The following is a 14,752-nucleotide window of genomic DNA, read 5'->3' as shown; positions in this document are numbered from 1 at the left end:
TTTGGAATAGTAACTACATAACAATATGTTTTGATATACCCAAGAAGAAGTAGAAGATAGCAGATGACTTCCTCCCATGCAGCTCCTGTTGACCATGACGTCTTTGTCCCCCACCCGCTTCCCACAAGTTCTCCTCTGATTGGCTACCGAGGTGGGACAGCGTGACGTGTCAGCCTCTGCAAAATGATTGGAGTGAAGAAGGAAAAAAAAGGGCTCAAGTTGGCTGCAAGCTTTCCACAAAGATCTGTAAAGCACCTCCGGACCGGCCTGGAAGTCACCTGGAAGTCCTGGATGCCCTCCTCATCCTTTTTCTTCTTCTCCTCCTCCATCATGCGACCACATTGGCCTTTATAAAGCCCATCAAGCCAGGGGATTTATTTCTGTCTTATTATCAAGTTTGCGCGGAGTGTTTTTTTTTGTTTTTTTTGTTTTTTTTTGTTTTTTTTGTTTTTTTTTTTGCGGAGCGAAATGGAGTACAGCAGCTCGCCGAAGCCGCAGCTGTCGTCCCGGGCCAACGCCTTCTCCATCGCCGCGCTCATGTCCAGCGGCAAGCCCAGCAAGGACAAGGACGGCGGGGACAGCACCATCAAGCCGCTCGGTACGTCACGTGCAGCCTACAAAGCGACACCGTTTGGGTCAACTTCACTTTTGTGACGTTTGCGTGAATCAGACTGGAAGGAAACAAAAAGAAAGGAGAGGGGGGAAAACTTTGTCATGTTTACGTTTTTTGTTTTTTTGTTTTTTTGTTCTCGACATTTTGAAAGTGAAATGTCTAAAATGCACAAGTAGGACGTCATAATAAAATTTGCAGTGAAAATATAACAACGCTGACAGAACGAGAGCATAAATTATAAAGACTTTATTTTAAGGACAACCGTTCAAACAAATTCTGTGTATTTATGTGTATTGGTATTTATTTAAGGTTTTCCATTGCGTTAATAAATCGGACTATATTACTGTGGGTAAAAAAAAATTGAGACCAAAAATAAATAAATAAATAAATACCGCTGAACCCTTTTTCAGTATTTCGACCCATTTTAATGTTCTGTTCATTGTCAACATTTGTATTTTGAATCAGAATTATGTTGTTAAAGTTTATCAAATGAAAAAAAAAAGTTCATTTCATTTACACCTATAAACTGCAAAATGGAGACAAGGTGATCATTTTGCAGTGGCTCTTTATTATTATTTTTTTTATTATTTTTTTACCCCCATTGAAGCAGCATTTGATGACAACTTGTATTTTTATTTTTACTTTATTCCATGGAATTATATTCAGATATACGTTTAATGACAATATATTTATAGAAGTATCACTCATTCACCAGTAAACAGGATTTCTCGTGTAGTTGCATGTTTCTAAACAATAAAGAAAAGTGTATTGACAACTTCTATTCATACAAGTATAGCCCTATTTTTGCATTGTGCTTTTATTTCTGTACTGTATTTAATGACCACTTGTGTTTATGCCTTGACTTAGTTTTTTTATTTTAATTTATTTATGTGATAATATTCAGTTAAAGAATAAGAACGCCTATTTAAAGATCATTTTTATTCGCTAATTTGCACTTTGCTCATTTTAGGTTTTGTAATAAGAACAGGCCTACTGAATGCAACTTTTATCAGTGTGTTTAACTGTTATTGTATTTCTTTTTCGAAAAAATAAGATGACATTTAATGATAACTTTCATTCATTCGTGTGTTTTTTAAGATGTTTTAATTATTATTGTCATTTTATTGTCACTTCACGTGTTGGGATGCATTTCAGGTAGCCCTTTCGTTAATAAGAATAACAGCTTGTATATACAGTATTTTTTGTGTATTTCGTTTTGTTAATAATGTGATATTGTGTGTATTGTAATTGTTAATTATTTTGAATAGGTGTCAATAATTTAATGTGATTTTTGTTTTAAAATAAACCTGTTTTTTTTTTTTTTACTGCACGCTTCAAAAAGTTTTTTTTTTATCCAATTAAAAGATATTTGCTATACTCTCTTTAAATTTTTTATCCCTACACTGTATTTTATTTTTTTTTTGACTGTGACTTTACAATAAATTATTGGATCAGTTTTGCATTATTTTCACAGTAAGGATTACAGCAATTTATTGTGAATGTATACTTATATTACAGACCTTTGTTGTGATATAACAGGGTTTTCTTTAATGCAGGATTTTACTGTAAAATCAGTTAAATGCTGTAAACTCAAATGATGCTGTAGTTTATACTGGTGTATATGATGATTTACAGGGGAAGTTAATTACAAAAAAGTTACTGTAAAATAGTTAATTGTTGTGAAATGCTGGTAAATATTTACAGTGTAAGCGAAAAAAAAAAACATGTCGCTATTACTTCGATGTTGTGATGAATTTCCCTTCTTAAAGTGGCATGTGAATATTAATTAATAAATTCCAATTTCACCTTCGCAGAGCAGTTCGTGGAGAAGTCGCCGTGCGGCCAGCCGCCTCTCTCGGACCTCTCCTCTTCATCCTCCTCCTCTTCCTCCTCGTCTTTGGACGTCCTGCAGCCGCTGGCGGGAGAGCTGGTCGGGAGCGCGCCGCTGTCGGCCGCGGGGGCGTGCACGGAGCCGCTCATCCCCACCAGCCCGCCGCTCCCGTGCAGCGAGGAGATGGCCAACATCTCGTGCAGCCTCGAGACCAAAGAACTCTGGGACAAGTTCCACGAGCTCGGCACCGAGATGATCATCACCAAGTCGGGAAGGTGAGCTTTAAAAAAAAATTTTTTGTTTCATAGCTGCCAAATATTGCAAACAGACGGAAGAACATTCAAAAAAGGTTGCCTTGCGTCTGCGCATGCACCTGCCACGGCTCGAGGGGAAAAAAATGAATAAATCTTTTACCATTTACAGCAATAATAATAATAATAATAATAATAATTTTATAAAGCAATTTTTATTTCACAGATAATATCAAAGTTCTTCAATTGTCAAATGAGAAAACAAAGAAATCAACAATAAAACAAATACGCTGTCATTTTGAAAGACATCGTAACAATTATATTAGTGCACGTATTATTGATATTTAAAAGATGCACAATTTAACATGTAATTATGACTCTTTTTGACAATATAAATCCTGTAAACATTAATTTTATTGCTGCATTTATATTTATTTCGTTCATTTAAAAAAAAACATTTTGTTCATAAAAAATAATTATACAAATGATGATGATAGTAATAATAAATAATAATAGCAACAAAATCCATTCTATTGCTAAAAAAAAAAAACATTTGTAAGTTGTCGTGCATTAAAAGTGTAATTTTGGTTATAGTACATTATTTATAATTAACAAACCATGAACATGTTGGACATTTCCAAAACTGAATTAATAAATTTACCAAATTGTGACGAAGTCACTTTAACAATGTTGTTGCATATGATAATAAAAACGTACTTTAATATAACTTTAATATAATGATAAAAATGCAATAATATAGTATGAATAGAAATAATCATTTGCAGTGCAACATTTTACAATTTAGTTCTCTATAGATGACAATTTTGTGAATTTAATTACTGTTAATGTCCTATCATATTTGCTAAAAGAATATTGATAATAACAACGTGACATTTTCCCCAATTAAAAAAAAATAACAATAACAATATTAAATCATTTATAAACAATTTGGGTCATACTATTTTTTGCAGAATAACTAATGACCAAGGTGGACTTTTAGTGCTTTATTGATGATTTTACTCTTTATTTTCAAAATATTTTTGCATTATTAGAAAAAAAAAAACTATACTACAATAACATTATCTGAACCGCTTATCTCACGAGGGTGACATATAGGCCTATAATTTATTTGAACTGAGTACTTGTTGCCATTCCATATTGCATGTTATTTTTTCCTCACTGTAATTTGACTTTGAGGCCTGAAAGACGGCTCAAAATCAAAGGCATAATAATTTTAAAATAATAGCAATGCAACTTGTATGTGATGCAGGCGGATGTTCCCGACCATCCGGGTGTCTTTTTCGGGTGTGGAGCATGAATGCAAGTACATCGTGTTGATGGACATCGTCCCGGTGGACAACAAGCGCTACAGATACGCTTACCACAGATCCTCGTGGCTGGTGGCTGGCAAGGCGGACCCTCCTTTGCCTGCTCGGTAATATAAGCAAACGTCGTGGAGCGTCCGCCAAATGACGTAAATGATTGAATTGAATTAAATGATTCATGATTGAAATGTCATTTTCTGAAATAAATGTTCTAAAAGCCATTATACAAACAGCTATAGTTCTAGCCAAACAATTTAATTGGACAACACCTGCGGCGAGGCTTTTCACTGCACATATCACTCCGCCACACAGGCATCAACAATAGTAAATATTGCCGAGTTGGTAAAAAAAAATAAAAAATACGTTGCAATGTAGAGCATTACTTGAAATAACATTTGATTTACAGTATTCATGGTCGTCAGGTGATGTGAATGAGACATTGAGCGCACAAACAAGCAGGAACAGAAGCTAGCGCTAGTTCTGCCATCGTGCTAACGCGGCTAACCACTGCTATATTACCGTACTACTTCGCGTGACTTTTTTTTTTTTTTTTTTTTTTTCATCGTGGGGAACTCACCAAATGATATGAAAGCGTGGCGCGACGTGACGTGGGGTGGTCTAATGTCCAAAGTTGTCCGTGAAAATGAAACAAGCTTCATTTGTTTCATTCTTTTGGTCACTGTTGTCGCTTTAGGGTACGCCTCGTATGCGGAACTATTTGTGCTGGCGGAGCATAAATCATTACGTAAACAGAAATCACCCATACATAACTTTCCACAATTTTCCTTGACTCCTGTTTCAAATTTGTTGTTAACAATGTATTTAAAATGCGAATTCGTTTAATTTATTTTTTTTATGGAATGCCAATAATTTGAACTCCAATGGAATATCGAATGAATGTGAATATGCAATTCAATTCAAGTCTCAAACTGTGCATAGAATAAAAACAAAACAAAACATTTAATTTAAAATAAGGCAATTAAAACGTTTTATATTTCATTTTATTTACTTGTAATATTTTCCTGTTTTTATTTTAGCAACAAACAAAAAAAGACCACTAAAAAAAATGCCTAATGCGCAACATATAATTTTAATTAAAAAATAAAAATAAATCTGCTAAATCCTAGTGCTGATTGGCTACTTGTGTGTGGGCTGTCGACCAATCAGAAGCGAGCATGTGACGCCTGTGTGGTGGTGTTGCGTTCACAGGTTGTACGTACATCCTGACTCTCCGTTCAGCGGCGAGCAGCTGACGAAGCAAATGGTTTCTTTCGAGAAGGTCAAACTCACCAACAACGAGCTCGACCAGCACGGACACGTCAGTTTGTATTCTTGTTTCATTGTTTTTCTGAATAATGTAAATTCTATTTAAAGTGAACTTTGATACTGTATATGTATATTTGGCTTTACGTCCATATTTCGTCAGATGTCGTTACAGTATAGAACATACAATTAATTAAGATAAAATATTCAAAGAAACATAAATATGTCGACAGTCATAGATTTAATACTTAATATTTACCATAATACAGTGAATGTTATCAATTTTAAAGAGCCATATACAATAATTTGACTTCTTTTAAAGATATTTCCCTCCACAATTTTTATTTGAGCATTGTTAACCTTCAACTCAGTTAAACATTAAAACTCCCCCCTGATGAGCAAATGAATCAAAATTACACCCGAGCACAAATGTGAATGAATTATGGCGCCAAATGGACAAAAGTATGGAACGTAAATTGAACGACTGTGAACAAAAGTAGGCTAATTCCAATATTCACACTTTTAAAAGTTTTACGGCTGCAATAAAATCTGATGGATTTATATCTGAGTGACTTATCTGCCAATTAATATTCATTTTGACACGGGAAAAATTTACAGGGGAAAAATGCGATAATATAAATTGCAATGTAGTCCTTACATAATGACAGATGATAAATAACATTCAGTACTAACATGCAGATGGACTGGCACCCAAGCTAAAGCACGGCTTACTTTCTGATTCTTCCATCTAGGGATGGGGGAGTGCCGATGCCAGGTACTGGTAGGGGCCAATACTGGCCTTATTTTTAGGCATCAGGTACTTATGGAGGATGCCAATACCAAGCTACTGATATTTAAGGCAAACAATATATGACATTTAGTCCTTCTCTGCAGTAGTTGTTGCCGTGCTGAGACAAAAAGAGGAGGAGAGAAAGAAACGTTTTGTCTTTGTGTTAAATGAAATTTTATATATCAAAAGAACAAGAGGTATCAGTACTCGGTATATTGCCAGTATAAATTATATGTCAAAATACACCTTCATTTAGAAAATAATTAAAGGACAAACCTTTTCTCTACTAATTTCCGCACCTAAAAATGCCGAAAATGGAGTTGGCCCACTGTAGTCATCTGTGACTCAACTGCGTGTGCGCTTTCAGATCATCCTGAACTCCATGCACAAGTACCAGCCTCGGGTTCACATCATCAAGAAGAAGGAGCACACGGCCTCGCTGCTCAACTTCAAGTCGGAGGAATTCCGCACGTTTGTTTTCGTGGAAACCGTCTTCACCGCAGTCACCGCGTACCAGAACCAGCTGGTGAGTCGCTCCTTTCGCACGGCTGGTCAATTTCCCCCCACCCCGTGTGAGTGTCAAGGGTATATCCTTTACCAGAATGAAGTTCTTCCTTCACTAACCCCTTTCACAATGTCAAAACCTTCATCTTGCTTGCTTTTTACTGTGTGTGGTCTGTGTGAAAGTTACGTTCAGCTCTACACGGCTCAACATGAAAGGTAACGTGTGTACGTGTGTGTTTCAGATAACCAAGCTGAAGATTGACAGCAACCCCTTCGCCAAAGGATTTCGGGATTCATCACGGCTGACGGACATGGAGAGGTACAGGGAATTCTGGGAATGCCATTTTGCACGTGTGTATTTTCCTGTGTTTTTTTTTTTTTAAGTCACGTAAAGCACGAGCTGTGGTATCAAATGGATCTCACTGTTCACAGATATCAATCAGGAGAAGGGTACAGAAAGCCTCCTAGAACATCCAAACTTTATTTGGGGTTAATCAGGAGCACAGAAAAGTGTTGACTCCAATTTAACATGAGCTTGAATGCGATTGGTTCATTCTGAAACGGCCACATCTTGAGTTATGAGGGTGTGCACATTTATGCAAACACATCTCAGTTGTTTGTTTATGCTTCCGCTCTCTTTTCCAAATGAGGTTATTATAGGGCACAGGTATCAGATGATCTCACTGTTCACAGATATTAATCAGCAGAATGCTACTGAAAGCCTCCTAGAACATCCAACTTTATTTGGGGTTAATCAGGAGTGCAGAAAGGTACTTATGGAGGCTTACTTATGTGACTCCCATTTAACATGAGCTTGAATGTGACTGGTTCATTATGAAACGGCCACATCTTGAGTTATGAGGGTGTGCGCATTTATGCAAACACATCTCGTTTGTTAATGCTTCCGCTCTTTTTCCAAATGAGGTTACATTGAGGGCACATTAATGGTGGTAAACGTTTCATGTCACAACCTGGCATTTCAACAGGGGTGTGCAGACTTTTTCTACCCACACACACGCTTGGAGGTGGTGTCAGAGTGTATTTGAGGGCTGTGAATTGGAGCTGATCAATTGATCTTTGGGGAGCTGCAGAGGGGGAAATGCGATTAGCCGACAGTCGCCATGCGGCTGCACTCAAACACACTTTAATCCAATTGGACGACTCTTGAGTGATTGAAGCCAGCAGGCCCCGCCCCCCCCCTCCCGTCTCGCTTGGCATTGTGGGATTTTGCCACGGGGTCGTCCTGATAAAAGCGCACACATTTGTACTGGTCTGCTGACACATATTGCACTTTACTAACCTGATTGGAGGGAGTGGGGAGGGGATAATGTGGACGCACGGATGGCATCATGCAACACACGCGTGCACGCTAACAATTTGTGTCAGTGGGCTTGACAAGTGCAGCGTGACAAGACTCAAATGAGCTAATGCACTTCGGGCGCACACATGAAATAAACAAAAAATGTCAGATTTGATTATGATATGGATGATGTCACAACAAGTAATTTAAGTTTGTTAAAAAAAAAAAAAAAAAGACAAATTACATAATAATCATGTTTGTTTGAAAGTAAATTTTAAAAGAAATTATCGTGTCACCGTAACTGCGTAAAGATCCATGATTATCATAAATTTTCTTGTGAAAGATCAAATTAAAAGATTTTTGTTCAGATTTGGATTTTTTTTCCCCCAGCAAAAAAATAAAATAGTGACAGCTAGTCTCAGTCATATATACTGTTAATAATCTGATTTCTGACATTGATATTTAAGAAGAATTGAATCGAGTCAGGAAGAAAATCAGAATCGAATCAAACTGAACTCTTGTTAATCGAAATCGAATTGATTGAGGAAATTCTAATTACCCATCCCTACTTTATTATAACTTAATTCCCCACCCCTCCCCACATATTATGACTTTATTTTCCATCAGATTAGGACTTGTTTCTTGCAAAATTTTAAAAAGTATGACTTTAATATTATAAGACTTTTTTTTTCCTGCAAAATATAAGCCTCAATTTTCATAATGTATGGATTTTTTTCCCCTCCCTCAGCCGACACCCGTCCACCAGTTTCATTGTGATGTTTTACGCTAGGCGTTTTAGTGTGCACCCCCACCAGAGAAGCATATTTTGGAGTTCTCACATTGCTGCCTCCCCCCACTAGGTGTCACTGTCTTTAATGTTCCTTGGATGTGTTGTATGTAAAATGACAACAAAAAACTTGTCTCATACCCTCTCAAACAGAATCACTGAATGAACCGTTGTTGGCGTAAAATGTGATCAGGCTGCCAGATCGTAACAGGGTCGCCTAACGAACACGTCCCGCTACACAGGATTGGCTGGAAATTATCCAGTTGATGTCAAAACATTGGAAAGAAAATATTAAAGATGTAATTTAAATAACAAAATGTACGGACTGAAATTGTAAAAACGCCTAATGATATAAGCGCAAAATATATTGAATAAATGATAAATACACAAAATGATTGTCTCAGACTGCGATTGGCTGGCAACCAGTCCAGGGTGTCCCCCACCTACTGCCCAGAGCCAGCTGAGATAGGCTCCAGCACCCCCCACGACCCTTGTGAGGAATAAGCGGTCAAGAAAATGGATGGATTGTCTCAGATGTGACAAATATTGTCTTTTTAGATTGTTAATGTGTTTATATTATCATTAAGACTGTTTTTTGTGATTGTGATTGATTTGTGAACAACTGAAAAAGAAATCAAACCGAAGCTAACTTCGTTAGCGCTTCTGTACTGACGTCACAGGCAAGCGCGAAGGCCCTTCAATCTATTTAATTTTCACTCTTTAAAGTATCATGCTTTTATATTTTTAGGTTTATTTACGTTTTTAAAATTTTAGTCCATATTTTTTTTTTTTTGTACAATTGTAAACAGACAATTTCCAGACAATCCTGTAGCGTGACGTCATCTGCAGGCGACTCTATACAATCTGGCAGCCCGATCACATCTGACAGTCCTTAAATCTTATCGCACCCAATGTGACATACTATCAAGTTGTTTTTTTATTTGAGATATACACACCTAATATATAAGTATATAGGTGTTGTGTTGAGGACTGTAAAACAAAGGAGATTTATTTCGGGCTGTTGCTCTTAAATTTCTGCTGCAGGGAAAGTGTGGAGAATTTGATCCACAAGCACTCGTACGCCCGCTCGCCCATCCGGACGTACGCCGGAGACGACGACCACATGCCAGACGACGGCCACCCGCCACACGCCAGAGGTGACTACTCACGTTTACCGCAGCAGGCTGCTAAGGTCGCGCAAGCTAATTCTGTGTACCTGACGTTTTGGATGCCCGCAGGCTCGGCGTTCACGGCCTCGGACAACCTGTCGCTGAGCTCCTGGGTGAGCGGCGGCGCGTCGGCGGGCTTTTCGACCTTCCAGCCCCCTCCGTCGTTGTCGGCCATGGGGGCGGGCGGAGCCGCCTCCCTGCCGCACCCCATCCAGGGCTCGCTGCCCCCGTACGGCCGTCTGGGCGTGCCACTGGCGCCCGGCGCGCTGCAGGCCGGCGGCCCGTCCTTCCCATCCTTCCACATGCCGCGATACCACCACTACTTCCAACAGGGGCCCTACGCCGCCATCCAGGGCCTGCGACACTCCGCTGTCATGACGCCCTTCGTATGACTCCGTCACGCCCCAACTCCTCGAACCGCCTCACTCTCATCTGGTGTAAATAGGTCACCTGACCCGGAAACGATTACAAAAGGACAAAGACGTGTTAAGAAAGAACACTCATGGAACATCCTGGTACTCAAGGACCAGAAAATGGAGTCATCCATGTTGTCCAAAAAAAAAAAAGTCAGTCGAGCTTGGATGCTGGTAGACATGATGCAACCTACAAAGGACCACAATGAAAAAGTAATTATACTACAAGAATAAAATTCATTAATAGTTATTTAAAAATAATAATAATAATAATAATAATAATAATAATAATAATAATAAATTCAAGATTTTAATAAGTTTATTCTTTAATAAGGTGAATACACTGCGACCATGCAGTTCAGGGTGTACCTCACCTACTGCCCAAAGCCGGCTGAGATAGGCTCCAGCACCCCCCGCGACCCTAGTGAGGAGTAAGCGGTTCAGAAAATGGATGGATGGATAAGTTGGATACGTTTAATAAAAAAAAAATATTTGTAGAATGACCAAAAAAAGGTAATTTAAATTAAATTAAATAAATAAAAAATTACATTAAAATATGTGCATAATTACTTTTTTCATTGTTACATTTTTAATTATTTAATATTTAAAAATAAATAAATCTAGGGAAAAAAATTCTCAAAATATTTCAATTTTTTTTAATTATTTTTCATTTTCTTTATTCTTGTACTATAATATATATTTCCTTTTCAATGTGGCCCTTTGTAAACAAGAAACCACAACCATAAGAAAACTAAGACCACTTTCAAGGATACTCGTGGTTAAAAAAGATTCAGGAATCTCGTAAAAGGCAGACAAGAAAATGAAAACCTTTCAACCCGATTGGTTTGGATCCTTGTTGGGACTCGGGAGGCTGCCGGCAACATTTGACGGCAATGAGACGACGACGTGGTTCCAAATACCTGTGCAGTCAAATGTCAACTGATAATATGTAAGAAACGTGGACTGAAGCGCTACGTTGGCTCACTATAGAGACAAACAAACGCTAGCACGCATGCTGGACTAAATCATTTAAAAAAGAAAAAAAAAAAAAGTTACACTTTTGAGTTGTTGACTTTCATGTTAAAAACGACAAAGTAAACATCCCGTTTGTTAGCATGTTAGCGTAATCTAACCGGCAGAATTTAGTTTTAGTTAAAAGGGATAAGAAAAATGTTTTTGTCTTCCTGGAAATTGTCATCAATGCTTCTCATGTCATTATTTATCCCTTATTTAATTTGGAGTAGAGTGGATGTAAAAAGTCTACACACCCCTTGTTCAAATACCTGTTTTTGTGATATTAAAAAATTAGACCAAGAAAAAAATACTCTAATACTAATACTATACTATTTTTATTTAACCGTTTTATGAGGGAAAGTAAAAACAATAATATACATCATATTGTTGCAAAAGTGTGCACACCCTTTTCAACTGGATGTGACTGAACCAGTCACATTCAAACTCATGTTAAATGGGAGTCAAAAGTAACCCTGACTAACCTGAAATAAAGGAATTTCCCCTTTTTTTGTTTTTTAAATAAATTTTGAAAATGAGGTATTTGGAAAAACTTGGGTTTGTAGATTTTAACCATCCACAACAGGTATTCACATTGCTGTCCAAATGTTGGATTATACTGGAAAAAAAATATTACTTCACTAAATGGCAACCTGACTCTCCTCACAATTGACTTTTTTATTTTTTTCACACAAAATTTCTGAAATCATATTTTCACTTCAAGGACAACTTCCTTCATTTCTAATATACAATTTTTATATCCTTAACATGTTGTGATGGCGAGTATGAATGTGTACATAAAACATTTTTCCTTGTCCAGGCCAGCTGAATATTTATTTGGTTTCCATGAATGTAAAATGTACAAATGACACACTTTGTTTATCTGTTGTCATCTGAGCACCAAACAATCTTGCCTTGTTTTGACTGTTTTTTTTAAGTGCAATATATTTATTTTGTTGTCTGAAAATGTCTACTGTATCACCTTGAAAAAAGTTATTTGTCAAACTTGAGAAATATATATCACCACCCAAATGCTGACTTTTTTTTTCTCTTTGCATTTGCACATCACGTGATGAACATATCTATTATTATTTAAAAAATGTATAGTATATTGTATTGTTGTAATTGTCTGATATTTGGAAGTTGACCAATTATAATAGTGATCTTACAGCACACTCTGGTGGCAGACTGTAGGTAAAAGTACATTATAAAACAAGAAGCCTGGTCTTTTTAGTGCAGCCACACAGGGAAAATAAAGCAAATTAAAAATAAATTCAAATATGGAAATAATTGAAAATAATCAAATCTACACAGATTTTTTTTGGATAATATTAAATTGAAGGGAAAGTTTCTATGGAGTTAAAACAAATCAGAAATGAAAGTACAACAAATTCAGCATGGGTAGAATAAAATATTACTACTCATAAAAATTAGAAACATGAAAATAAAGACACATGAATAAAATAAATAACAAGCACAGAATAATACGTAGTTAAAGACATTCCTTTTGAATATCAAAATTAAATAAAAAATATGAATAAATTCAACACAAAACATTGGAAACACTATTGAATGGAGAAATAAAATCTAACAATGTACTTTAAAAGTTTTACAAAAGTGGGAAAGGTGTTTATTAAATTAGAAAGTAAATTAAAATTGTACAGAAAAATAGGCAAATTACAAATAAAGTAATGAATAAGTTAATGAATAAATCAAAACAAAAAAAGTTTTTAAAAAATGAAATGGACAAATTACTATTAGTTGAGAAAATAATGAAATTATAAAAATAAATAAATACATTACCAATATTAATAGATGCGACAAATAATTACATTAAATGTTAAAATAAATAAAAAAATAAATGAATCCATGAAAATAAAAAAAAACATATGAAAATAAAACTGTTCCAATTAAAAGTACGAAGAAACCAAGAACGGACGAAATATTCGGATACATCTGAGTATTCCTTGCATAACCAGCACCTGAGTATAAGTCTCAGGACATACCAAACTATGGGGAAAAAAAGGTTGACTGAATATAATCAGAAAAATATGGTAAGTACAAAACATTCTGTCAGTACATTTCTTTTTTTACATTACTTTAAAGTAGAAGTTGAAGTTGCTTTTTGCACGACATACTTGCTGCATACAGAATGTGGATACTTTTGCCACCCCTGCCTTTCTGTCAATTTAGCATTTTGGCCCATTTTCCTCTACTCGGGCTTTTCGCGGTCGCTATAGGACGAGCTAACAGGTCAGTCCGGGAGCGTTGGCGGGCGGCGGCCATCTTGCTAACAATATGCTAATAGGTTAAGAGCAGGCCGGGTGATGGATGGCGTGTCTGCGAGCATTTAGCGGCAAAGTGCTTTCAAAAAGCTAAGACACCACCAAAGTGCTTCAAGGACGAGCGAAATGTTTGTGATGAAACGCGAACTGGACAGGAAGTGGACGCGGAATTTAAACGGAAACGTCGCCGTAATGCGTTTAGCATAAAAAGCTTAAAAATATTTACATTTATAAAGTGATTTTCGGGAACATGCATACTGGTTTGCGACTGAATTTGCTAGGAGTCTGAATTCATGACTTTTATGTTTTATGTTTATGGTTTTTTTTTGTCATAAGTTTTTTTTAAATACGTGGAATAAGATTAACAAAAAATAATTGGCATTTCTGTGCTGTGTAACAAGAAATTTTAACATAATCCATTTAAAAAATGCTTCATAAAGCTCTTGAACTGAGCTGTGTACCTACTATAGTGTCCAGTAAGTCTAACTGGAGCAATTAGCCACATTTTGCTATGTAATCAATCAGTAGACTAAATCCTACTATTATTATTACGTGCGCTTGTGTGACCTCGAAACTCTGAAAACTGCCACACAAACGGTGTAATGAAGTGAGCATGTCCTACAAAGACAAGGTTTGATAGGAGGGAAACAGGCTGCATAACAACAACTTATTACGATGATGAAACGTCCTACAAGCATCCAAACACTCTTAAAACAAACCTCAGCTCAGATAAGGAGCGATGGGAGGCGGGCGGGAGGGGTGGAGGTCAGGTGGGGTGCTTACGATCCTAACCCGATTGGATCGACGGCTCGCGGCGGGGAAGGGACGTAACCAAATCAGACGTCCGTCAAGCCCATGTCATGCATAATTAATTGAGCCCGCTACACAAAAATCCATGCCGATTGCATTAGGACGTTTCAGAGGACTCGTCTGAAGTGCATAGCGTCATGTCGTTTAATGCTGATGTCTATTCTTGATGCTTTCTTTGTACATTCACATCTGACATATAGTACGATTAGTTATCAAATCTAAGAGCTAATTACTGGTGTTAATTACTTAAAAAAACGTTAATGACTTCTTTTTTATTATTATTATTATTTTTATGCTTAAATATGCATTTATATGCATCAATGCTACTGGTACCTGTATAGTATTTTGCTACATGGAATGCTGCTGACTATGCTTGCTGCTGTACATATATCTATATATT

The 14,752-nt window shown here is 36.7% G+C and overlaps 1 protein-coding gene across 2 annotated transcripts; it reads left to right on the top strand.

Annotated features, from left to right (window-relative positions):
• Positions 1-254: 254 nt before the first annotated feature.
• tbx20 (T-box transcription factor 20) lies at positions 255-12,263 on the top strand. 2 transcript variants are annotated; one of them, XM_077527296.1, is made up of 8 exons: positions 255-598; positions 2,428-2,719; positions 3,966-4,130; positions 5,230-5,338; positions 6,441-6,599; positions 6,820-6,896; positions 9,709-9,821; positions 9,903-12,263. In XM_077527296.1, exons 1-8 carry the CDS (start codon positions 469-471, stop codon positions 10,223-10,225), a joined length of 1,368 nt encoding a protein of 455 aa, XP_077383422.1. In that variant the 5' UTR covers positions 255-468; the 3' UTR covers positions 10,226-12,263. The 2 variants fall into 2 exon arrangements, with proteins under 2 accessions (XP_077383422.1, XP_077383421.1); XM_077527295.1 differs by having other exon boundaries at positions 9,706-9,821.
• Positions 12,264-14,752: the final 2,489 nt, after the last annotated feature.

The sequence above is a fragment of the Festucalex cinctus genome, chromosome 7 (assembly GCF_051991245.1).
Source record: "Festucalex cinctus isolate MCC-2025b chromosome 7, RoL_Fcin_1.0, whole genome shotgun sequence".
NCBI classification, from domain to species: domain Eukaryota; kingdom Metazoa; phylum Chordata; class Actinopteri; order Syngnathiformes; family Syngnathidae; genus Festucalex; species Festucalex cinctus.
Note: the sequence above shows the minus strand (reverse complement) of the source record. Positions and strands in the feature narration are given on the sequence as shown.